The sequence below is a fragment of the Oryctolagus cuniculus genome, chromosome 18 (genome assembly GCF_964237555.1).
Source record: "Oryctolagus cuniculus chromosome 18, mOryCun1.1, whole genome shotgun sequence".
Classification (NCBI taxonomy): Eukaryota; Metazoa; Chordata; class Mammalia; order Lagomorpha; family Leporidae; genus Oryctolagus; species Oryctolagus cuniculus.
Window position 1 is genome coordinate 39,390,177 of NC_091449.1, and position 24,491 is coordinate 39,414,667.

At 54.0% G+C, this 24,491-nt stretch overlaps 3 protein-coding genes across 4 annotated transcripts in view; 2 read left to right on the forward strand and 1 right to left on the reverse strand.

Annotated features, from left to right (window-relative positions):
- Positions 1-14,354, forward strand: part of LOC138846674 (uncharacterized) — a 36,537-nt gene extending 22,183 nt beyond the window's left edge. Inside the window, exon 4 of the mRNA XM_070063148.1 lies at positions 13,710-14,354. The gene's annotated coding sequence lies outside the window, so the exon portion shown is untranslated. The remainder of the gene's footprint in view (positions 1-13,709) is intronic.
- LOC103348464 (TBC1 domain family member 3K) lies at positions 1,023-13,713 on the forward strand. The gene is made up of 13 exons (XM_070062548.1): positions 1,023-1,191; positions 6,268-6,350; positions 6,516-6,601; positions 7,550-7,589; positions 8,364-8,564; positions 9,080-9,189; positions 9,725-9,773; positions 9,951-10,071; positions 10,684-10,778; positions 11,095-11,160; positions 11,461-11,560; positions 11,899-12,051; positions 12,591-13,713. Exons 1-13 carry the CDS (start codon positions 1,023-1,025, stop codon positions 13,658-13,660), a joined length of 2,343 nt encoding a protein of 780 aa, XP_069918649.1. The 3' UTR covers positions 13,661-13,713.
- A 3,108-nt stretch (positions 14,355-17,462) lies between the features above and the next one.
- The window catches only part of LOC100355283 (liver carboxylesterase 1), a 34,232-nt gene continuing 27,203 nt past the window's right edge, over positions 17,463-24,491 (reverse strand). The window contains exons 10-15 of one of the 2 annotated variants that reach the window (XM_070061932.1): positions 23,820-23,900; positions 23,412-23,559; positions 19,686-19,817; positions 19,456-19,560; positions 18,294-18,366; positions 17,463-18,038 (exon numbers count right to left, since the gene is read on the reverse strand). In XM_070061932.1, coding sequence (XP_069918033.1) covers positions 17,876-18,038; positions 18,294-18,366; positions 19,456-19,560; positions 19,686-19,817; positions 23,412-23,559; positions 23,820-23,900 — 702 coding nt within the window. In that variant the 3' untranslated portion in view covers positions 17,463-17,875. The remainder of the gene's footprint in view (positions 18,039-18,293; positions 18,367-19,455; positions 19,561-19,685; positions 19,818-23,411; positions 23,560-23,819; positions 23,901-24,491) is intronic. The other variant, XM_070061933.1, reaches the window with a different exon arrangement.

Below are 24,491 nucleotides of genomic sequence, written 5' to 3' on the forward strand. Positions count from 1 at the left end.
CTCTCCCTCTCTCTTTCTCTATCTCTCTCTCTCCTACACTTTCCTCCCCCCTCTAATTCTACCTCTCAGGTAAATAAATAAAATCTGTTTTTTTAATTTGACAGGCAGAGTTAGACAGTGAGAGAGAGAGACAGAGAGAAAGGTCTTCCTTCAGTTGGTTCACACCCAAAATGGCCGCCACAGATGGCGCACCACACCAATCCGAAGCCAGGAGCCAGGTGCTTCTCCTGGTCTCCCATGAGGGTGCAGAGCCCAAGCACCTGGGCCATCCTCCACTGCCTTCCCGGGCCACAGTGGAGAGCTGGACTGGAGGAGGAGAAACCGGGACTAGAACTCATCGCCCATATGGGATGCCAGCTCTGCAGGCGGAGTATTAACCAAGTGAGCAATCTCACCAGCCCCTAAAATCAGTTTTAAAATAGAAATATGGATGTGGTTTCTTCCCTTCTTACTCTTATTGACACATTGTCCTTAAAAGTCTTGCATAAGTGTCTTTTAAAACATTTATTTCAGAGCAGGAGAGAGAGAGAGAGACAGAAACAGAGACAGAGACACAAAGAGAGAGAGAGAGAGAGAGAGAGCGCTCCCATTAGCCAGTACACAATGGCCAGGACTGGGCCAGATTGAGTTCAAGAGTCCAGGACTCCATCCACTTTTCCCAGGTGGGTAGAAGGGAACCCGTGACTTCAGCCCTCCCTGCTGCATCCCACCGTGTGCAGGAGTTCGAGCTGGACAAGGAGTTACGCTGAGATTTAAACCCAGGTTCTCCCATATGGAGCAAAGGGGTCCCAGAGACAGCGTAACTGCTAGGACAATGACTCCCCCAGTACGTGTGGTTTGGATGCTAGCGGATGGCAGGTGGAGGCAGGGAGTCCCAGTCAGTCTCAGGATGGGGCTTGGTGCTCGGGGAACAGCCGTGTGGTTCGGAGGTTGGAACTTTCCTCCTCTTTCCAAGAGCGGGCAGGGTTGGGAGTAGGGAGGTGAGGGCTGAGGTCCCCAACAATGCCAATGACCTGGTCATCATGCTGCCCGAGGAAGCCTCCATGGAGAGCCTGGAGAACCTGCTGGACACAGGAGGCGCTGACTGGGTGGTGCTCCCCGGGGAGGGCAGAAGCCCCGCGCCTCTCCCCTCTGCAGGCTTGGCTGTGGACGCCTCTTTCTCTGGAGCGATCGTCATCATAAGCTGGACAGGTAAGTGCTGCCCTGTGTTCTGTGAGCCCTTCTCACACTGGACTGACCTGAGGCAGGGAGGGCACGGGGACGCTGGGTATCGAGCCGAGTGGGCAGAAGCACAGGTCACTGCAGGGCACTTCCCGGGGTGGGGGGCTTGGACTGACCTGGTTCCCCCACCTTCTTCCTTGTGGTTCTCCAGGACAACTTCAGAACGTGCTAGAGTCCAGGGTTCAGAGCTGGGAGGGTGGCCTCAGCCCATGGGCTGCAGTTAGTCCAGCAATGATCAAACCCAATGTGTCCTGATGTCCCAGGGTCCACACCCAGCAGAGCCTGCATTCTGGGTCCCTCACAGTGGTGCAAGTGGAGTTTGTGCCCGTGAGACTGCATTGCCCTGGGCAGCTGTCCACAGCCTTGCTTGACGGGCTCACACTAGATCCTGGGCTCTGCTGTCCCGGGCAGGCCTTGTAGGTGTACAGCAGCTGCATGTACCTCACTGCACGTGAGTGTGCGCCGTCTCCCCAGACACAGACAAGTTGGTGTGCAACACAACGTGAACCTGCTCAAAGGTGACCCCCTGGGCCCTGCCGCTGGCATCGGGCGTGAGGGGCAGTCTGGGGGCCTCTGACGCCATCTCCAGGCAGATAGGGGAGGCGTCAGGTTGTAGGACCTTCCGTTGGTGTCCACTGGGAACACTGCTGCCTGGGGAAAGAACCCTGACCCCGCTGTCAGTGTGGTGAGGAGAGTGAGTGTGAGGATGCGGGGCAAACAGTGGATTTTCCTTGCTCAGGAATCTTAGAGCAGCCCAGGAGGGAGGCACAGGACGGACCTTTTACAGAGCAGTGCTGGGTAGGAGGAGTCTCCCAAGGCTTTCTTAGGTGCCAGGAGTAAGATGAATTCATTGTTGGTGTCTGGGGAGGCCCCCGGGCCAGCGTCATTTTATCTTGTTGGACAGAGGACTAAGATGTGGGAGCTTCCCCCCAAACAGCCCCAAGTGACTAGGAGCCCAGTCTGAGAGAGCCAGAGGTCCCTCTCAAAGCTGTCAGCACAGGCCAGCACCACTGCAGAGCAGGTGTGGCTGGACAGCACTGCCCACCGGAGGGCGGCAGAGACCTGTCAGTCACAGGGGCTTCCCTGCTCAAAATGAGGCCTCTGAATTTAGTGCTCTGGACAACCTAGATGAGCAATCCTAAACAGTGTCCTGGGTGGGGGGAGTGGGGCCCTGAGTTAAGGTGACTCCTGGGGCGTCTGCGTCTCATGTCAGGATGTAAGTTCCAGGCCTGGCCACTCTGCTCCGATCCAGCTTCCTGCCAAAGAGCCTGGGAGGCAGCAGCTGACAGCCTTGGCGAGGGCCCCTGCACCCTTGTGGGAGAGCTGGACAAGTTCCCAGATCCTGGCTCTGCCTGGTCCAGCTCTGTCTGCCTTTGGGGATGAGGCAGCACATGGAATTTCTCTCTCTCTCTCTTTTTCTCTATCACATTGCATCTCAGTTAAACAATCAATTATCCAATGGAGAATCTGTCGCTGCCTCTCCCAGCTGCTGGAAGCTGCCACATACCCTGGCTCTTTGACTTTCAGATCCAACTCTTGGCTCCTGTCAACCCCCTCCCTTTATTATTCCTATGGTTACATCCACCTGTTCTCCATTTGTGCGCTGATTTGTGCTAGTTGTTGCTCACTCTTGACAACTTTGGGTCCACTGTAAACAGCTTCTTGGTGGCTTCACATGTGTCCCCATGTGTCTGGGGAGCATCTGCCACCACAGATGAACTCTGATGTAGTGAAACCCATCGCTGTCTTCCCTGTGCTTGGCTCAGGTGAGGAGCAGGGTCTCATGGAGGCAGTAGAGGCAGGGCTCCCTGGGAGCAGTTTTGCTGCAGGACACAGAACAGTGTCCATTATGATAATGAAGTCACCTGTCCAATGTGGACTTGTGGCTACCCGTGCGTGCCCACAGTGGGTGTGGGGAGGCTAACAATGTGTTCCACACCTGCCTTTCTCATGTGGGGATGAGGGAGGTCCGGGCATGTGGGGATCAGCTCACACCTGAGGGCACCATCTTTCCTGGGGGCGGCCCTAGAAGGGCAGTGAAGACAATAGGGCACTCAGCTCCCACTGCACTCTGGGAGGAGGGACCATCACCAGCCCTGTGGTTACCCTGGGAAGTGGGGAACCAGGAGCTCCTTATACCAACCCCACTCGTGCAGAAACATTTCAAGGTCTTGGCAACTGATGGAGCCATTTGTTTTTAGAAAAGATCTCTCTCTCTCTCTCTCTCTCTCTCTTTCTCTCTCTGTATCTATCTAGACTTGAAATTCAGAGTGACAGAGGGAAGGGGAGAAAAAATGAGAGATGGAAGAGCTGCTGAGATCCCCGGTGGCTGGTGGCCCTCTGGGCTCCCCAGAGTTGGAGGTCATTCTAGCTGGGCTCTCTACAGTCCCAAGGCTAGAGTGGCCTGCAGAGTAAGAACGGCTGGCAGGGAGGGTCCAGGATGCCTGAACAGGGAGAGGCCGCACTGACCTCTGCACAGACAGATGCCAGAGACACAAAGGGAGGGCCATGTTCCCAGGGACTGACTGAGAGAGATTGTCAGTGGCGAACAAATGGACGGAGCAGACAGAACAGAACACAGACTCCATGGAGCAGTGAGGAGAGAGAATAGACACAGAGCTGCCAGCCACATGCTCCCAGTGCCCATTGTAGGGAGGGGTCCACACATGCAAATCAGTAACACGATATGTCACATCAACAAATTGGTGGATAAAAGAAAAAGATTATCTCGATAGATGAGGAGGAAGCATTTGATGAGATAGAGCATTCTGTCATGGTGGACACCATAAAGATTGATTGGCTATAGAAGGAATACACTGCAACACACTCAAGGCAATAGTGAGCAAACACACAGCCATCATCATATTGAATGGGGAAAAGATGGAAGTATTCCCATTAAGAACTGGACCAGAAAAGGGTGCCCAGTTTCACCGTAATTATTCTATATAGTTCTAGACATATTACTCAGAGCCATTAGGCAAGGAAGAGGAATCAAAGGCATACAAAGTGGGAAGGAGGCGGTCCACCTTGTTGGGGATGGCATGCTCCTTACACACAGGCACGGAAGGACTCCACTAAGAGACTCTGGGAACTCATCAAAGAAGTTGTAAAGTTGCAGGATAGAACAAAAAAATCTACAGCATTCTCACATACAGCTCTGGCTGAGAAAGAAATCTCATTAAAAATACCCATAAAAAAAAAAAAAAAACCAAGTACCTTGAGATAAATTTCACTAAGAATGGAAATGACTTCTACAATGTAAATGAAAAATTATTAATGAAAGATATACAAGAACACACCAAAATGGAAAAATCTTCCTTGTTTTTGATTTGGGAAAATTAAACTATCCAAGGGATCACATTACTCAAGGCAATTTGCATATTCCACGTGATCTCAATGAAAATACCAAGGACAAACATCACATATGTAAAAAGAAATCCAAAAATTCATATGGAAGCACAAAGATCCCAAATAGACAAAACAATCTTTAATAACAAAATCAAAGCTGGAGGCATCACAGTACCAGATATCAAAACCTACTGCAGGGCTGTTATAAACTAAACAAACTAGTATTGGCTCAAAAATAGACGTGCAGTCTAATTGAACAGAAGAGAATCCCCAGATAGTAATCCACTCATCTTTGACCAACTCATATTTGACAAGAGACCTAAATCCCTCCACGAAAAGACACTTTTTCAGACGACGTTGGGAATATTGGGTTTCTACCTGCAGAGGTTTGAAACAAGACTCGTATCTTGCACCCTGTACAAAAATCAACTCACAGTGGATCCATGATCTAAGCCTAAGACCGGAAACCCTGAAACTCCTGAAGGAAAAGATAGGGGAAACACTGGAGGACAAGGGTCTGGGCAAAGATGACTTGGAGAAGACCCCAGAAGCACAGGAAAGCAAAGTGAACATGGGATGACCCTGAGCTAAGAAGTTTCTGCACAGCAAAGGAAACAACCAGCAAAGTGAAGAAGAACCAACGACACGGGAGAAAATATTTACGAACTACGATCCGATAAAGGGTTAACACCCAGAGTATATAAGGAACAGGAGAAACTCATCAAGGACAAAACAAGCTACCCAGTCAGGAAGTGGGCTCACTGCGGGAACTTTATTCAAACTGCAGAGGCTTAAAGGCTGTTCTATAGAGAGCAGGGTTTGGTCTCAGTGCCTGACAGAGGCCAGAGGCACAGGTGCACCTGGCTCCAGAACACCTGTCCTGGGCCTGCCCTCCTGACCAGAGCTGTGGAGACAGCACAGGACCCACCTCCAAGGGATCTGACAGTTGAGGGGACGAGGCCCTGCTGACCCGGGAGGGTGGCATTGTGACACTGCTGGTGGAACCCCGTGATGTCAGCATTCCTGGAATCCTCCTGCGTGGGTGGTGGCAGTTAGAGGCTGCTCGTGTCTGTGAGGGACTGACTGGTGTGCTTTCCTAGACTGGAGCAGACTCGGCAGAGGAGGACGGATTTGGGACAGAGGTGAGAGGGACGGGTCTTGGGGAGGGACAGTGGCTCCCGGATGAGTGACGAGAGCCGAGCATGGGCGTTGCCAGCTATGTGCTGAGTGCGGCTACTGTGGTCCCTGTCAGTGCTCCCATGATGGAGTGGGGTGGCTGTGAGGATGCCCTTAGTATGGGTCTGTGCCAGCCCAGGTGTCCCCAGGGTTGGCGTCCAGTCTGCACTGAGCTCCCCACGGGGCACAGGTACCTGTTGTGGGCTCATCGGAGACTTGGGGCTCTGAACTGGGAGCTGGAGGAGACCTTCTGTTCTAGGGGTGTGTTTGGGCACATGGAGGGCAGCCCACACCACACGGGAGAGAAGGCTCCTTCAGTCAGTCTGGGGCAGAAGTCAGGGGCACCCTCCCTCTCCCTCGTGTGTCATCCATGTCCACGACCTCTGGACTGACACCCTCCTGGTTCCTGAGAGTCAGGTGCCACCTGCCTGGCGGTGGCTCAGATGGGATGGACTTGAGTCCCAGGGTGGGGTGGTAGGAAGCAGCTCCCTGTGGTGCTTCTGGGCTCTGTCCTGTTTACAGTGTGTTCTTGCAGCTCAGACATGGAGGCTCTGGAGTTGCTGGAGGCTCGGCAGCGAGCCGTGACCATCACCAAGTATGAGCAGGTACAGGCCAGGCAGCTGCCATGGGAGGAAGGGCCCTAGGACCTCGGCCGTGTCCATGGCAACAGTGGACTGGGCTGCCAAGGGCCATGGTGGTGGTGGGGGCCCTCCCGCTCTCCCCAGTCCGTGTGCCCCTGGCTTCTCACCTGGGTGCCCTTCTGGCTGCAGGGTCGCCGAGGAGGGGTGCTGGTGATGCCTTGGGAGGAGGAGGACGAGGCCACCCGCCCATTCCCGGATCAGCTGGGCATCCTGCAGTGAGTCGGCACACCCCATGGCCACTCAGGACAGCTTCTGTTCTCAGAGCGCCTGCTCTGGAGGCAGGGACCTGTCTCTACAGCCTGGGCTCTCCTCCTGTGATAGGAGCCTCAGGAGATACTGGGCGGGACAGGGCTGCCCAGGAGCTGGGAGGGGAGGAGCCCTGTCACTGGCAGAGAGGGTGTGGGCACAGGACGAGAGACCGGGGCTGCAGGGGCTCGGGGCCCCCGGAGAGCAGCCTCCTTGGCAGGGTCCGAGGGGCAGCTGGGCTGAGGGCCGAGCCCCTGGCTGGCGTCTGAGGAAGGGACTGGGCAGGGAGGGTTTTCAGCAAAGGCGCTCTGGCCTGAGTCTGAGCCGGGGAGCTGGGGACTGGGGAGGAGGTACTAGGCCTTCATCCTGTGCCCCAGGTGTCTTGGGACAGGGAAGGGGGTGAGTTTGTGTTGCGGCCTGAGCAGCTGAGATCAGGAGAGGCAGGTGGCAGAGGGCAAGCCCACGGCCGGGTAGGGTGTCGGGGACTAGGCACTATGACAGCCCTGCCAGCACTGGGCAGATTTCAGGCCAGGTCGTGGTCTGGTCGGTGGTTCTGCCATTTCTTAACACTGGCTCCCACGGGTGCCCAGTCCTCCGCTCCCAGGCAGCCTTCCTGTCTCAGGACTGTGGATTCTCAGATCCTGCACAGGGCCCGGTCTCTGCCCAGGGGGGAGCTCCCATAGCAGAGCCGCATTGCGATACCCGGGACCTTGCGGGCCCAGTGCTCCCCACATTCCCAGGTCCCATCCACCCAGGGGTGTCCATGGGCAGGACGGCTGCCTCGTGCCTTCTCTTTGAACTCTTGATCTAAGTCTTGGGGCTTGGACCTGGGTTGTCCCTTCCCTGGCCTGGCGTGGGCGGTGGAGAGGCTCGGGCCTGGCTCAGGTCCTCACAGCTGTGCCTCCGTTGCCTCCCAGTGAGAAGCGGTTGCCCCGGGACAGCGCCTGGATCACCAAGGTGAAAGCTATCTGTGGAGACCGCAGGGGTGGGGCTGGGAGGATCCCCCAGGGCCTGGTGTTTTGGGTGGTGTTGAGGGGCAGAACCCAAAGTCACCCAGAGTCAGGAACTCTAGGGCTACCCCAGCACACCCTCCCGCCCTAAAAGGACATGCAGCCACGGGACCCTGCCCACAGCCACGGGACATCTGGAGGTTTGGACAGTGGGGGTGTCCGTCCTCAGTGTGGCTTCTGTGGAGGCGGCCACGGGTCACAGGTTCTGACCCACTCAGAACGTCTGGGCCCAGATCTGGGCCCCCTGTGGGTCCATGCGGTTCAGAGAGGTCAGGCTGGGCGCTGCCTCCGAGGGCCGCTCTCCAAGACCCAGATCTGTGCTGACAACAAAGTCGCTCTCTTCCTGCAGAATTGGCAGAACCGAAGCCTCCAAAAATGGCTGAAAATTCTGAAGAATTGGCAGAATTATCAGAACACTCAGAAGGTGGCTTGGCGGCTGAGGAGCTGTGGGGAACTTCTCTGCCCCTTGGGAGTTCATCACCCCCGTTTGTGGGAGCACTCGGTTTTCTCCAAATCTGCTGGCGGCCCACTGTCCCTAATTCCAAGGACACAGGCCTTGGCTCAGCCTCCTGTCTCCCATTCAAGGTCCCCGCTGGGAGACAACTGATGGCAGGATTGGCCACGCCCTGGCCGAGGGAAGGGAGGCCATGGCTGAGATCCATGTTCCCTAAGCCCAGACCACCTCTGTCCCTGGGGATTGACCCAAGCCCTCCCATGACAGCAGGCACCCAGGCCCCCATCCTGCTGCAGCCTCTGCCCCCAGCCTGCCCAGGGTGCCCTGTGCCTGGCTCACCAGAGCCCCTCCTTCCTGCAGCTGCGCCGCCGGATTTACAAGGGCGTCCCTGCCCAGGTGCGGGGGAAGGTGTGGGGCCTGTTCCTCGGGGTGGATGCGGTGAAGGCAGAGAACCCCGGGGCCTATCAGGTAGGGCCCTGAGCTTGGGGCCAGAGATGCCACTCCCGGGCCAGGTGGGTCCAGAGCTCAGCACATGGTTGGCATAGCCTGGGATGGGAAGAGGCCTCCTTTGGGCACTGTGTGCTCTTGTTCCTCTCTGGATGGTCCCTCTGGCCTTGTTCAGCATATTCCACTTGTGACTGCCCCTGTCCCCTCACCATGTCCTGGCAGTGCCCCCATTGGGAGGTTGTATGCAGCTTGTCCCGGGCGGGCCCATGGCTTACACTGGTCCCCTGGAGCACAGAACCTCATGCCTGCCCATCAGCTGAGGGTGGTCCTCAGGGGACCCCTCGGCAGGGCTCTGGATCTCATGGGTGACACGGGCACCATGGTCAGCTGATACCAGGGACCTCCCTGGTCAAGGACTCAGGGACCCAAGCCTCCTGCTCCCCAAACTCTCCTTCGGCCCTTGCTGGACCCTGGGGTCTGTGGGCACTGGGGTGGTGTAGGGGGGGCTCTGTGCTGAGGCTGGTCCCGCCCTCCAGAAGCTGAAGGCGCAGGGCCGGCTGCGGTCACAGTGGGTGCAGCAGATCGATGTGGCCGTGAGCAAGACCTTCAGGGGACACGTCATGTTCCGGGAGCGATTTGGAGTCAAGTGAGGCCATGGGTAGTTTGTGACTGAGGTGGGATTCTGTGGGAACCAGTGCCGTGGAGAATTGGGAGTGTCCTAGGTGAGATGTGTGGCGCTAGCACAAGTGTGGGTTCCTGGAAGTTTTGGGGCCCACAGGAGGTGCTGAGGCTGCCCCGTGAAGGATCAGCCAGCACCGGGCCTTGAGCAGCTGCTGGGTGCGAGGTGCTGGTTGGAGACCTGGGCAGGTGGGGCCATAACACAGGAAGCTCCAGAGGACAGGGACAGCAGCAGAGACAGCCCAGGGACAGGAGCCAGGACCCTGGAGGCCAGAGTGGCCTGGGTCGGGACCAGCCCCTGAGTTCCACCGCAGGCCAATTGCTGAGGGTGACCTGGAGCTGGCTGTGGGCGTGTGGGGTGGGTGGGTAGGAAGGAGCCCTGGGCTGTGACCAGGGTGAGAGGTGTGCAGGGCACTGGCTGGGCTGCAGAGAAGGGGTGTGGATGCAGAGCTGAGCTCACGGCCTTCAGGAACCTCACCAACCCTCCCTCCTCTTGTCCCCAGGCAGCAGGCCCTGTTTCACCTGCTCTTGGCCTACTCCGTTTATGACCCTGTGAGTATCTGCAATCTGCAATCAGGGTGCTGGGGGTGAGGGGGCTGTGTGATGTCAGCTGGGCCTGCAAGGGGTGGGGCACAGAGACTGCTGCCCTGGGGTGCCCAGTTCTGGGAGCAAGAGCTGACACGGGTCAGCCAGGCGGTGCGGCTCCATGGTGACTTTGGGCTCTTGCAGGAGGTGGGCTACAGCCCGGGCCTGAACCAGGTGGCCGCCCTGCTCCTCATCTTCTTAGATGAAGAAGATGCCTTCTGGGCCCTGGCGCAGCTCATGGCCAACGACAGGCATGCGATGCAGGGTAGGTGCTGGCTGGACCAGCCCCCAGCAGCCAGGCTGCGAGCTGCCACCACGGCCGGCTCACCAGCTGCCCCCACATCTGGGTGTCCACAACAATCTCCCTTTGGAGAGTCTGCATGTGGGGTTGGGGGCCCCCACACAGCCTGAGGCCCTGGGTCTCCCCATCTGCCGGGGCCCCACAGCCTCTCCATGGCTGCCTCTGCATCCCGCACCCCAGCCCTTGGGTGGGTCCTGGTCCAGGTGCAGCTGGTCCTGCTGCATTGCACCATGGCCACCCCCCAGCCCTCACTCAACACATCTGGAGGATGCCCAGACGGTGGCCTCCCTTACGGGGTCCCTTCGACCTAATCCTTGTACCCAAGATTTGACCAGGCCCCTACCAGCTGCTCATCCATTATTCTGGGTGCACTTCTGTTCAGTCCAGACTGGACCCCAGGGCCACCCACCTGTAGCCTTCTTCCACCTCATCCTGTCCCCCCACAGAGGGGGGATTCTACTGCCCACGCCACAGCCTTCACATGCCCCCCCCAGCCTGCACCCTCTATGCCGCCCCCTGACAGCCCCAGTGCTGCCTGCAGGCTCTGATTCCCCGAGGGGGGTCTGGGCCTCTCAGGGTTCTATAAAGCCGGGGAGCCCAAGCTGGCGCGTCTGCAGCAGCATCACGAGACCATCCTGAAGCTGGCGCTCCCCACACTCAAGAGCCACCTGGTGAGTGGTGTGGCCCCTGGCACCTCCAAGCGGGGGCCTGGAGCAGGGTCTGAGCTGTCCGTGGCACGGGGGTGGAGCCAAGGCCTGACCAGGGGCCGTCTTGGTGGGAGGGTTCTGCAGCGGGCTCTGCAGTGAGGACTCCTTGTCCTCCTCCTGCTCACACCGAGCATCCCCGGGCACAGTCACCAGGGGCCAGCAGGTGTCGCCTGTGCCCACACACCCAGCACTGCGCTGGTTGAAGAGCCACCCCTCCATTGGAGTATCATGTCTGGGGAGGACTTGGACAGGCCCTGAGCCCCTCTCTCCCTTCCTGTAGGACAGCCAGGGTGTGGCCACCAGGACCTATATTCCCAAGTGGTTCAAAGGCTGCTTCAATGACGGGGTAAGGTGCCCAGGGACACCTGCACCCGGGAAGGTGTGCCACAGGGCCGGGTGGCAGGCCAGCGGTTATGATGTCAGTCCTCCTCACCCTTCTTCACAGTGCACTGCGTCCCCGAGGGGCCTGCAGCCCCCTGGCTTGTGCCCCACATCCCCACTGGGAAAGTCCACCCCTTGAGCAGTGGCAGGACCTCAACTGGGGCACCCTCACCCGGGTCTCACCCTGGGCAGGGGTACCTGTGCTGCCCTCTGCTCCCTGCTCAGCCTGCACGGCCGCATCCTCACACCCCTGCTGCCCCCACAGAGTCCCTTCCCAGTGACCCTCAGGTTCTGGGACATTTACATTCTGGAGGGCGAGCCTGTGCTGACGGCCATGTCCTACGTGGCTCTCAAGATCCACAAGAGTGAGTCCCCTGGGGCCATGGAGGGTGGGGTGCTGGGCTGGGGGGTGGGGGATCCTGCTCAGCCCCGGAGCATGGACTGAGGGAGAGCAGGAGTGGCTGCCTGGGCCCCGTGCTTGAACCTGGTGTTAGTGTACCCCAGGAATGCCCTCGCAAGGCCCTGCCCCTTGGCTGGGTGGACAGGGTACCTCACATGTGAGTCTCAGCCTTACCCCAGGTGGGGACTTTGCAGATCCAGCGAATACCTGGGTGTGAGGACAGGGAGTGGAGAGTCTGTGTGTGCTGTTCCTGCCCTCGGCGCCTCCAAGCCAGACACCCCAACTGCCCCCCACCCCATGTAGGCCGCCTCCTGCAGCTGTCCCAGGACACCCTCAGTGCGTTCCTCCAGCACCAGCTGAGCCAGGCCTGGGCCCTGGACGAGCATGTCGTGGGGAGGCAGCTCCAGGCCTCCCAGTCGAAGCTCCGCAAACTCCGCTGCCTGCTGCCTCCTCCAGGTGGGCCCCCGTGCATGCTCCCCATCCCCCCTGGGAGTCAGGAGTGGGCGCGCCAGGTACCCAGGACCTGCCCTGGTCTTTCCTCCTGCATGTCATCTGCTCCAAGCAGCTTTCACACATCCTGGCCGATGGAGCCTCAAGGTGGGTGCCCAAAACTGGGAACCCGAATACCTGGCAAGCGTGTCCCTGTCATTGCCACAGCAGCGCCCGTGGTGTGTGTCAGGACTCTTAGGTGACAGGTGGGTCAGGTGACAGAATGACCTCATGGGAGTTTGTCGAGACCCAGGTTTCTGGGATGACCGTGCCAGACACGGAGCCCAGAGCCAGCCCTGCCATGGGGTCCATCCCAGCCTCCTGGGTCCCCTCAGAACTCCCCCCACCCAGGTGCCCACACCTTTCCCTGGGCAGCAGCAGCCAGGCGTCCTCAGGACCAGGCCAGGGGCCAGGCAGTACCTTGAGGGCCCCAGGGCCCCAGCTCCAGCCCAGCCTGGGCATCACTGGCCTCTGCGAGTAGCCGACCGCCTCTCCTTGCCTTTCAGCACTGCCAGAGGAGCTGCCCAGTGGTCCCCTTGGCCGGACGCTGGAGGCCGTGGAGCCAGGGCCGCTCCCCACACCAGGGAGGCCCGAGGTGCTGGGTGATGAGGCCGCAGTGCATTGCCCTTCTGGTTCCACCCTGCCCCAGGAGCTCTGTGGCTCAGCACCCTGCAGCCAGGCCGTGGGAGGAGTCGAGTGCTCCATCCCTGAGGCCACGTGGGAGCTGGAGACATGGAAGACACAGGAGGCCTCCCCAGAGCCTTGGGTCCCAGGCCTCCTGCAAGCGTCCCTGGAGTGTCTGGATGCAGCCTCTGTCACTCCCACCTCCCACAACCCTGGGAAGCAGCAGAGCCTGTCAGCACTGGCGTCCCTGCCTGACCTGGTGGAGTACATGCTGGCTGCAGACCGCTGGCCCCCACAGCGCCACATCCTCCAGGCGCTCTTAGAGCCCAGCAAGCCCACCATGGCCTCCCTGGGAATCCGAGGACAGGGCCAGCCCTGTGGGTCCACACAACCTCCCTGCCCTCCCCCGACGAAGGTGCTAGAAGTTTCCATGCTGGAAGACTGGGAACATGAAGAGGACTCCCCCGACGCCTGGGCCTCCAGCCTCTCCCTGGGCTCCTCCGAGTTCTCCCGCCCTGTGGAGCGAGCAGGGGACCAGCAAGGGCTGTCGGGCTGGGGCTCCCTCCCTGACCTGGTGGTCTACATGCTGGCCACAGACCGCTGGCCTCCGGATAGCGACATCCTGCAGGCACTCTTAGACCCCTGCAAGGCCACTCTGGTTCCTCTCTGGACCAAGGGCCTGGGGGAGCCCCAAGACACTGTCTCCACTCCAGGGAGCCGTGGTGCAGAAAACTCCTGCTGGGGGCCATTCTCGAGCGATGAGGAGTGGGGTGATGAGGAGGGCTCCCTGGAGCCCTGGGAGCCAGACCTGTCCCTTGGGGCATCAGAGCCTCTGTGCTCAGCCCACATCTCAGGGGATGACCTCCGCATGGCACAAGGAGCTGGCTTTCCTAAGCCTAGGGAGTCCTTGCCAGCTGGAGACCCTGGAACCCCAGAGAACAAAACCAAGTAGGACTGTGAGCCCCGCCCCTCTGCCCTTGCCCCTGTTACACCAGCCCCACCTGTGTCCCCCAGAACTTGAGACAGGCCTGAGGACCCCTGCCCTGTGGCCCCTGCAGACCATGCACTCAGGCAGTGGTGGGCAGAGCATCCCTAGGGCTAGGCCCCTGGTGGGTTCATGGCCCCGAGTGCTGGCAGAGCCTGGTGGCTCCTCCATGGTGAGGCTGGCATGCTTAGACCACTGCAGGGAAATATGGGACCACCTCACCACCCTGCAAGTCAATGGACCCTGCCTACACCCTGACCCCCTTATTGACAGGGGTCCTTTATAGCACGGGTCCCTGACACTTAGTAGCCTCCTCTGACCTCTTCTGTTCTCCAAAGTCAGGCTCCCAGGAATGCTTTGTGTTCCCGCAGTAGCCGAGGTTAGGACGAGTCCATCCTGTCCATGGTTGCTGTCCTCTGAGCCGGGCTTGCATCCAGCACCCATCCCTCCTCTTAGAACATTCTCTTACTCCCTGGGGTCTGGGCATGCACTTGAATCACCAATTTGGTGGCCAGGGGAGGCAGCGAGAGTGTGCGGGCAACACATTGTGGAGATGGCTAAACCAGAGCTGCTGGTTTCCCTCAAACTCATAGGAATGCCCCAGGGTTCCCCCTGCCCCTTGCTGATGGAAATAGAATAAAGAGTTTGTTTCTGAAGGGTTTGGTCCATTCTTGTGGCCCCCAAAGACTGTCTGCAGAGGCTCCCAATGGACTCGTGCAAGGCAACAGATACTGCAGTCCCCAATCTCAGCCAGAGGCCTGTTTCCCGGCCATCCAGTGACTCCTGAGGGTCCCAATGTCACATGGCCTTCGACACTGTGCAAGCATTGTGTGAAGTGTGAGTCACCTCATGCCCCCACCTGGGCTGGTGAGGTCCAGCTTTCCTTCCCCTCCGTGGGTTCGTCTTCTCTCTGCCTTTCTTCCCCCTCCTCCATGAATCCAGTCCTCCAGACCTGAAACTGGGACTGGCCCCAGAGACCAGGGACAGCAGGTCAGTCACCTGAGATAGTCAGTGGGAAGTGGTGGCCTCTCTGTGTAGCCGTGGGCATTGACCCTGGGGGCTATGTGCAGACACTTGCAACCCAGTCAGGCAGGCACACTCCTGTCGGGGTCAGCCTCCATTCTTCTGTAGTCTCATGTGGGGCACTGGCATCCTAACCAGCAACACTGCAGTGAGGAGTGAGCAGGCGGCTCATGGTCTTGTTGGATGTTCACCGAGGACTTGTTGGCAGCAGCGAGCACGTGAAGCCCTGCTGGGTCCCCGTCCCTGCCTCCTTCGGGTGTAGACATGGAAACACACCTGTGGATATGGACGGGAATACAGATATACATGTGTATACAGACACAGATATACAGAGATGGAGATACATATTAGATACAGAAATGGATACAGATACACAGGTAGACAAAGGTGTATATAGAGATTCAGGTTAGATAGAGATACAGATACACATGTGGATACAGACACAGCCACAGCTACAGCTACAGGTACAGAGGTTTATCTTCCTTCCTGTGATGCTTTCAGAAGACCCAGTGGTGGTCATAGACCCCAGAGAACAATTCCTTCATCAAGGAATCTCTTTCATAACCAAAGAGCTGATGCAGGAGTCTCATGGCCATGGGGTTCAATGGTTCCACTTCTCATTCAATCACCTGGAAGTAGCTGCTCTGATGGGAGGGTTGGATGGACGTTCAAACCTCTCACTGGGGCTGGAGCCACCGCTACACTGCCTGCATCCCTAATGGACCCCAGTTCGAATCCCAGCTATTCAACTTCCCATCCAGCTCTCTGCTGTGTCCTGGGAAAGCAGTACAAGATGGAACAAGTCCTTAGGCCCCTGCAACCTGTGGGAGACCAGGAAGAAGCTCTGGCTCCTAGCCCCGATCTGCACAATTCCAGGTATTGGGGCCATCTGGAGAGTGAACCAGCAGATGGAAAACTTCGCTCTTTCTTTCTCTTTCTCTTTCTCTCTGTGCCTCTCTCTAACTCTGCATTTCAAACAAATACATATATCTTTAAAAACATAAACCAAAAATCTTCCTGCCCACATCAACTGTGGGACTACAGCTGGGGGTTGGGCTGCCTTTCACAGGCTGTGAGAGAATCTTTAATCGGGGATCCATCGATGGCACTCTTTCCCCAAAGCCAGAGTGCAAAGGTATGATAGTCAAATTTGACAGAGGGACTGGCTACTCTCACTAACTTTTTGGTTTTTGTTTTTAAGGCAAAGTTACACAGAGAGAGGGAGAGGCATAGACGGTGAGAGAGACCGACAGAACTTCCATACTTTGGTTACTACCCAAATGGCCACAACACATAGGACTGGGCCAGGGCAAAGCCAGGAGCCAGGAGTTTCATCAGGTCTCCTGTGTGGGTGGCAGGAGTGCAAGCACTTGGGCCTCTTCCATTGCTATCCCAGGTCATCACAGGGAGCTGGATCAGAAGTGGAGCAGCCAGACACAGATAAACATTTGGGATACCAGGATCGCAGGCAGTGGCCTTACACACTACACCACAACGCTGGCCCCTCCTCTCCCTGCCACACTCAGGGACACAGTAAGTTTGTTGAGGCACGTCCTGCTCCTTCCAGTGTGGCAGTGAGAGCTATCAGAAAACAAACATACAGCAGCACCCTCCTGAGGACCCAGGTCTTCCATGCTGAACCTTGGGGCCATTTCACTTGTGCAGCTTCCTAAACAGCCGAGCTCCTGTCTCAGGGCAAAGAAAACAGTAGACAAGAAAAAACACCTGTGTCCAAAACAAAATACCTGGAAAAATGGTGACCGTGGGATGATCTCCCTCCCCACCCACTCTGCGTGTGTGTGTGTTTCTGTCTGTCTGTCTGTCTCTGCCTTTCAAGCACAAAATTGTAGTCAAAATTTTTGTATGGGTAAAGGACTTGAGTAAACATTTGTTCAAAGAAAAAACACAATGGACAGCAAACATGCTGGTGTCCCCCTCTCCCTTCATGATGTTTTGGTTCTTTTATTTGAAAGGCAGAGGCAGTGAGAGATAGGAGAGGACAGATGGAGAGAGATCTTCATCAGCTGGGTCAGTCCCCGAGTGCCCACAGAGCTGGGCGTGGCATAGAAGCCCACAAGGCCCGCCGTGTTTACAGCAAGGGTGGCAGGGACCCACGTGTGTGAACCATCCCTTCCTTGGTAGCCCATCCTCGGGAAGCAGGATTGGAAACAAGCAGCTAGGACTTGAACCCCAGGCACTCCAATATGGGACGTGGGCATCGGCAGCATCGGAATAGTTTGTCAGTCACCAGCCCCATTCCTTTACAGAAGCACTCCACACTGATGATTCATACATGTAACTCTGGAAGACAGGAGCAGAATGCCCTTTGCCTATTGTAAATTTTTGGTGGTCCAGCATTTACAGGTTTATATCCAAGTCTACCTAATACCTCAAGGGCCCTGCCTCCTGGATGCTGGTAGTCCAGCAAACACGTCAACAAAAATGTAGCCACTTTCCTATTGATGGTGGCTCTCTATTTACCCCTCACTCTCTTGGATGATGGACCAACCTCCAGAGGTTCAAGATAAAGACACTGATGTGGTCCCTCAAGAGCATTCATTCACCCCACTGATGTCACAAGTACACTTCTTCCCCTGGCCTCTGCCTCTCTTCACCAGAACAATCTCCAGCCTCCACAATCAGATGCCTCTTCGACCTGCAAATGCCTGCAGAGAACTCCATTCCTGGCTCCTTTAGTATCATGAGAATGGCTGGTTTTTTTATTTTTATTTTATTTTATTTTTTTATTTTATTTTATTTTTTTGACAGGCAGAGTGGACAATGAGAGAAAGATACAGAGAGAAAGGTCTTCCTTTGCTGTTGGTTCACCCTCCAATGGCCTCCGCGGCCGGCGTGGGGCAGCCGGCGCACCGCGCTGATCCAAAGGCAGGAGCCAGGTGCTTCTCCTGGTCTCCCATGGGGTGCAGGGCCCAAGGACTTGGGCCATCCTCCACTGCACTCCCTGGCCACAGCAGAGAGCTGGCCTGGAAGAGGGGCGACCGGGACAGAATCCGGCGCCCCAACCGGGACTAGAACCCGGTGTGCTGGCGCAGCAAGGCGGAGGATTAGCCTAGTGAGCCACGGCGCCGGCCGAATGGCTTGTTTTTTTAGAATCTTGATGCTGACTGGGTCTTCCACTTCCCACTCCATGTGTTCTGTCTAGGGTGACTTCTCCAACACCCGCTTGGTCAGTAGTTCTGTCCAGAAAGTCACTTCCTTGTCTTTCAGCTTCTGGGCTGCATGTGTGATAGCACCAATCTTCAGATACCCTTCCTTCTGGTCATATTCTGGCCAATGGGGCAGCCCCTCCCCATTGGGGTTCCTGGGAACAGAATAAAATAGAAATTTCTCAAAGCTGCTCTGCAGTGCTAAAATCCCTCTGAGGCATTCAGGGGGCCCCTCACTCTCACATCTACGAGACATGAGGAGATCACCATCGTGGAATGCCTATCGTTTTGGAGTTATTCCCTTGTAACAGAGTCAGGAATCTGATCACCCAAACCTTAGACACTACCCCTCTCAACAGGTATGAGCTTCCAACCCTCCCATCCTGCTCCATCTTGGTCACCAGCCTCACCCATTCCGAGCAAAGTTGGCCCAGAATTTCATCACCATTTGGCTGAGTTGGGTCTCCTCTTCTGAAGCACCCCCTGGGGACATCAAAGACAAGTCTTTGCTATTGAACATGTAGTCCATGAGCCAGCAGCATCCACACCACTTGGGAGCTTGTTAAAAATATACTCTTAGCCCTTATTCCACTCCTAGTGAGCAAACACCTGTATTTTAGCAAGATCTTCATTTATAGGTCTGAACTTTGAGAATCACTGTCTGAGCACTCATCAATGAGCATGTAGCCAAACTATCTCCCTCAGTGTTCTGTGCCCACCTGCCCAACTTACCCCCAGGGTGGCAATGTCATACCCTAGTGTTTCTTCCTCAGCAAGGGTGGGGAAACTTCTGTCTGCCCAGTGCCATTTGGATAGTTTTAACATCATTTGTGGGACAACACAATTATCAACTTGCAAGCTAGCCTGCTAGAGATTTATTGAATTCCTAGTTCTTCCTGTGGTTGCTTGGCAGAGCCAGACCTAATGATTTTCTCAGATTATAGAGCGCACAGGCTGGTCGTTCCCCACCCCTGTTCTCCAGCAACTCATCCTTATGGGATGCTCCTTCTTGGGGCTTTTGTCCCAGTCAATGTGTATTTTGTATAAAGTGTATATATCTTACCCACTCATGTTTTCACAGTCTGAAAAATGGCAGAGTTGCAACCACCCTAAATAATCTCCCTGTTGGGTGATGCCCAAGCACCTTGTGTACCACAAGCAGCTGTATGGTAGGTTGCAGGTGATGGACAATTGCTGAGAGTTAAGATATGAAAGGCATCTGTAAAAACCTTTCTTTGAGATATTTTATGATTAAATATATTCTAGATGAACATATGAACTTGAGATAGAAGTAGATAGATCCTAGGTAGAAAGATGCTAGGTATGCTTAGATGCTAGATAGACAGATGCCAGTTAGATGATTAGATGACAGGTATGTAGATGATATGTAGTTAGAAAGAAGCTCAGAGATAGTAAAGCTGATTGAGGTCAGACTGGAATTTGGGCCAGATATTGGGAGAATGAATGAATGGATGAATGGATGGATAATACACAGAAATAAAGACCAACGAATACACATTGGACAGAATGCAAAATTAACCCCAGTTCTCACCATCTCTCACTCACACTCACATTCTGATACTCTTGGGAGTTGGAAGTCAAGTGAACATGTTTTCACTGTGCAGCAGGGACCCACAGGAGAGCCACCTCCTGTCATATTGGTGTGGCAGCAGGATTCTGAGGGTGAGGATGGCTTCTTCATGTTAGACCAGGGAAGACGGAGAGACTTGCCCAAGGCCCCAAACCAAGCCTGGGACCCAGCTTTCCTAACTCCATACTCATAGCGAGCAAAGAGCTGTTACCTTTTAAAAAGGGAAACCCAAAGACAGAGTAAACCTCATCGCCATGGTCTGCTATCACTGTCTTGGGCTTCATGTCCGATGAGAAGCTGGGGCGGTACTGAAACTCATACATGTAGGTGGGGGCTCCGGCATCTGGAAGACACAGTTCATGTTGGCAGACACACACCTGGATGGTATCCAGGTCTCTAGCTTTCAGGAAACTTTGGATTATAAACAGTGCAGCCACATCAAAGTGTGGCCCTACAGTAAGTCCTTGGTTATTAGCATAGTACAGAAACTGAAGGTCAGGGAAACACTTGGACTGCCCAGCTGGTTGAGCAGAAACTGGGATTTGAACCCGAATTCATTGAATGAATGAATATTGAAAGAATGAATGTTGAGATCCTGGTTTTATCCTTTAAATAAATATCATTAAAGGGACACTGTGTGAGTTCTCATAAACCCCTCTCACTCAGGATGAATACATAAACCTGAAACTCTACATTCATCCAGGTTATGCCGGGTGTGTTTCATTGATAAACTGGTGTTCATGCATTTTGAGAATATCTACAACCTCACTGGTGCCTTCTCTGGGGCTGCCGCTGAGACTTTTCAGTATTTTTCTCATGCATTCAGAAAGGAGCGAAGCAATGCTCACTGCTGATCTGAACACTAAGATCTGTAAATGCAGATCTAGGCAGAGGGGAACAACCTGTCTCCTGTACTTCGGGAGCCACAGACTGGACTCTTCCTACTTCTGTCACCTCACAGAGCTGCTTTCTGCTGGGCCCAGGGAATGTTCTGGGATAAGGTGATGTGTGGGTGGCAGAAAAGAGAAGGGGCCAGAGAAGCTGCACTGTCTCTCTCCTGACCCCTCTCCTCTTATTCTCTGCTTCCCTCTCTTACCACCCAATCCCTCTGTCCACATCCACTTATGTCAGTTGCCCTGTTTGGATCATCAGAGCTGCCAGTCCCTGCTCCAGGCACATCTCATGGACCACCCAAGCTGAGGAGCTCAGAGCTCTGCGTTGCTCATGCTGCCCACACAGGAGAGCCCCTAGGAGAGAAGGATCAGCCTCATTCAGGCTGGTGGGGAATTTTATGTTCCCCCCTGGGGGACATTAATGAACTCAGAAATGTGACAACAGAAAAGAACAGGCTCATTTATAATTCCACCATGCAGAGAACACCACCTGGATGTTTTAGTACATATTCCTATTATGTATGTACAAGGGGATAGTGGTGTATATGTTATTTTGTAACATACTCTAACCATGTCTTCCTATCAGTAAATATTCGAGCACAAGTGGGTGAGATAATAGCAACAGGTATAAATCAACATGAAGATGTGGAATAACTTTACAGTCACCCCCTCAGCCTCCACCACTGTGCCCCAGTTAGCAAGAACTGCTGTATGGAACAAGTGATCTTTCCAAGGAACAACCACCTTGGTACACAGCTGGTTACAATCAAGCAGAACTTGCTGACAGGAGGGTTTAACCTTGCCTCTACCATTTAATGATTTCAGAAAGGACTCAGAACCTAAGAATAAAGAAAGATCTTTTGTGAATGTGAGAATTTATTTTAGACAGAATTCTGCCCAAAAATTTTATTTGTAATTTTTTTTTGCCTAAAATATTAAATTTATAAAATCCCTGCAATCCTAAAACAACCCTTAAGTGGATCATAGGGCACAAATTTTGTCATAATAATCTGGAGCTAGAGAAGCAGAGACAAGGATTGAACTAGTAATCAAATATCTGCAAATTAACATGTAAAGTGGTGTGCTTTATTTTTATTTTTTATCTAAGTATCCCAAGTGAGAAGTTCAGTTAAGGAATTATACTCATAATCTGTATAGCAATTCTGCAATGTGTATCAACTTGCCTTGAAATGTTCTTAGGTTCTAATCAAGTAACTTCTCTTCTGAAAACCAATAAGCAATGTTAAGAAAATTTAAAGAGATGTGGTTAATGATTTATGTACACAAAGTGAGAGTAATGTTATTTGTAGCATCAGACTATAAGCAGACTCTGAGCAATCAGTCTAAATATCCACGAGGGTAGGACTGGTAAGAATTAATGTACCCATTCCATGGGATAATGGATGTTTTTAAAGGTTTATTTATTTGAAAGGCAGAGATTCAGAGAGAGAAAGAAAGATGAGATAGAGATAGATGCAGAGATACATGAGAGAGAGAAAGAGAGAGAGAGAGAAGAGAGAGAGAGAGAGAGAGAGAGAGAGAGAGAGAGAGAGACAGGCACTTCTAGCTGCTGGTTCATTTCCCAAAAGGTCACAATAACCAGGCTGAGACAGAATAAAGCCAGGAGCCAGGAACTCCATCTGGATCTGCCATGTAGGTGACAGGGCCCAGCACTTGGGAAATCATCCATTGCTCTCCCAGGCACATTGGCAGGAAGTTAGGTCAAAAACAGAGAAGCTGGGACAGGAACTGGCACTCTGATGGGGGATGCCAGCACCACAGGCATTGGTTTAATTCACTGAGCTACAATGACTGCCCCAATGGATGTTCTTAATGGGCTTTAAGAAATATCCTTAATAAACTATCTCTAAACAAACACATAATATAAAATTTATTTTTAAACTATATGTGAGGTATGAACATTTATTAGCTGGAAATATAGACAAAAAAGTAGATTGTGGATGCCTCAGTGAACATTATGAGCGACATGCAGCTTCTTCTTTATATTTCCTGTATTTTCAAAGCTTTCTGCAATTGTAATGTATTAATTTTCTTTGAGAAAAGTTCTTTTTATCAAAAACAGTGAGACAAATGCCAAAGAGTGGTGGAAGCTTGTGTTCTGGAAACCACAGAGCAAACCCGGCCACAGACACTGGCTCCTCCCCATCCTGGCACCACCCTCAGTGCCCCTCCTCTGGGCCTTCCTGGTTCTGGAGAAACTCTGGGTCCCAGGATTGGCCCCCACTCCTCCCCTACTCCCGTTAACTTTAGCAAACTAGGTTTCAGCCAGCTGTGATGGGTCAACTTGACTAGATTATGGAATTCCTAAGAACTGGCAACGCCTTCTCTTTGCATTGTCTGGGAGGACATTTCCAAAGGAAATTGGCATGGGAGTCAGGGGACTAAGAGGTACAAGACTGACTGCCAACATGGGCAGGAGGCATTCACCCAGCTGGGACAGGCGATGTTCTTTCTCTCCTGGAGCAGGGACACTCTTCTCCTGTCCTTGGGCCTCAGGACCCCGGATTCTCTGCCATTTGAATTCAGATCCACAGCAGGGGCCCCCGGGGTTTCAATGTTTCAGTCTCAGACTTGGAGCTGTGCCATTGGTTTCCTTGGCTGTGAGGCCTCCATGCTGGGACTGAGCCATGCCATTGTGATCCCAGGGTCCCCAGCTTGCAGAGTCTTATCCTGGGAATCAATCCTGTGAGTCAATGCTCCTGTTAAGGTTTGGTGTTGTGGCTCATCAGATTAAGCCACCGCCAGCAACATCGGCATCCCATGTGTGCGCTGGTTTGAGTCCCAGTAGATCCACTTCTGATCCAGCTCCCTGCTAATGCTTTGGGAAAGCAGTGGAAGGTGGTCCAAATGCTTGGGCCTCCAAGCATCCACGTGGGAGACCGATATGGAGTTCCTGATTCTTGGCTCCTGGCTTTGGCCTGGCTCAATTCTGCCTTGGAGTCATTTGGAGAGTGAACCAGCAGATGGAAAATTAGAAGCCAGTAGGGTCAGTGTCTCTCCCCTATCCAACCCCTGGGACTCACCTCTGTGGTAACGAGCTACAATCACAGATGGAACACCAAATAGTACATCTGCAACCAATTCCAGGAACTTGTCTAACTTTCGGGCATTGCATTTCGTCTCTCCCAAATACTTCTCAGTGGCAACAGCAGTCAGTTCCATAGAGATGTTCTGAAATGGACCAAGAAAGTGACCCCCTTCCCCTGGTGAGTAAGGAGGTTGCCCCAGCTGGTGAGGAATACCTGAGTCAGTGGCAAACCTCTTGAACCCTCTGCAACTCCCCCCTGGGTTGGTAAAGTGGAAGAAGCAGAAAAATGGGGCAAAACCCCAGATCCAGTCTTTCTCATGCCATTTAATTAGTCTGTGATTTGGGGCAACCTCCTACCATTTGTTGGGTCCCCACCAATTCTTATAATTCCCTAGACTCTTACAACAATGGGATAGGACTTCCACAAGAGTTCTGTGGCTGTCTTCTGGTCCAGCTTGCCTTCAGAGAGTGGATATCCCATCATCTGTTAAAGGGAGGGGTTAAGTGTTTGTGAATCATCAGAAATTAACAGGAAAAATCACACTGACTAACCAACTAAGCCAATGCAGATGGAAGATCCTCTTTGTCAGACCTTGATGGATGTGTGACTTTGATGAATTGGACAGAACCAAGGAATCAAATACCTTATGTATCCAGAAACTCATGGAGTACAGAGGATTGAAAATGCCCAGCAGAAGCTAGTGAGACCTTTGCTATATAAATATATACTTGTATATTTATCCAACAAGAATCCCCAGAATGAGCAGCCAGCCACAGAGGGAAAGTGGAGGAGAAGCCAGTATTGATGTTGAGGGCTCTTGGATAGAGGGCACAGACCATACCTCCACCTATCTCAGATGATGAGAAAACCCCAAATCCTACTGTTATGGCTTCAATCCTTTGGGCATCCTTCTGAAATGAGAACTCATGGCACACAGTGGCTCTGTCCAAACCTCTACACTCAGAGACTTGACCCAACTTCAGCTTTAAGAAGCTAAAGGCCATGGTCCTAGGATGAACTTAGCCTCCCGTAACATGGCTGCCCGAGAAAACTCAGTGCTGCCAGGAAAATCTA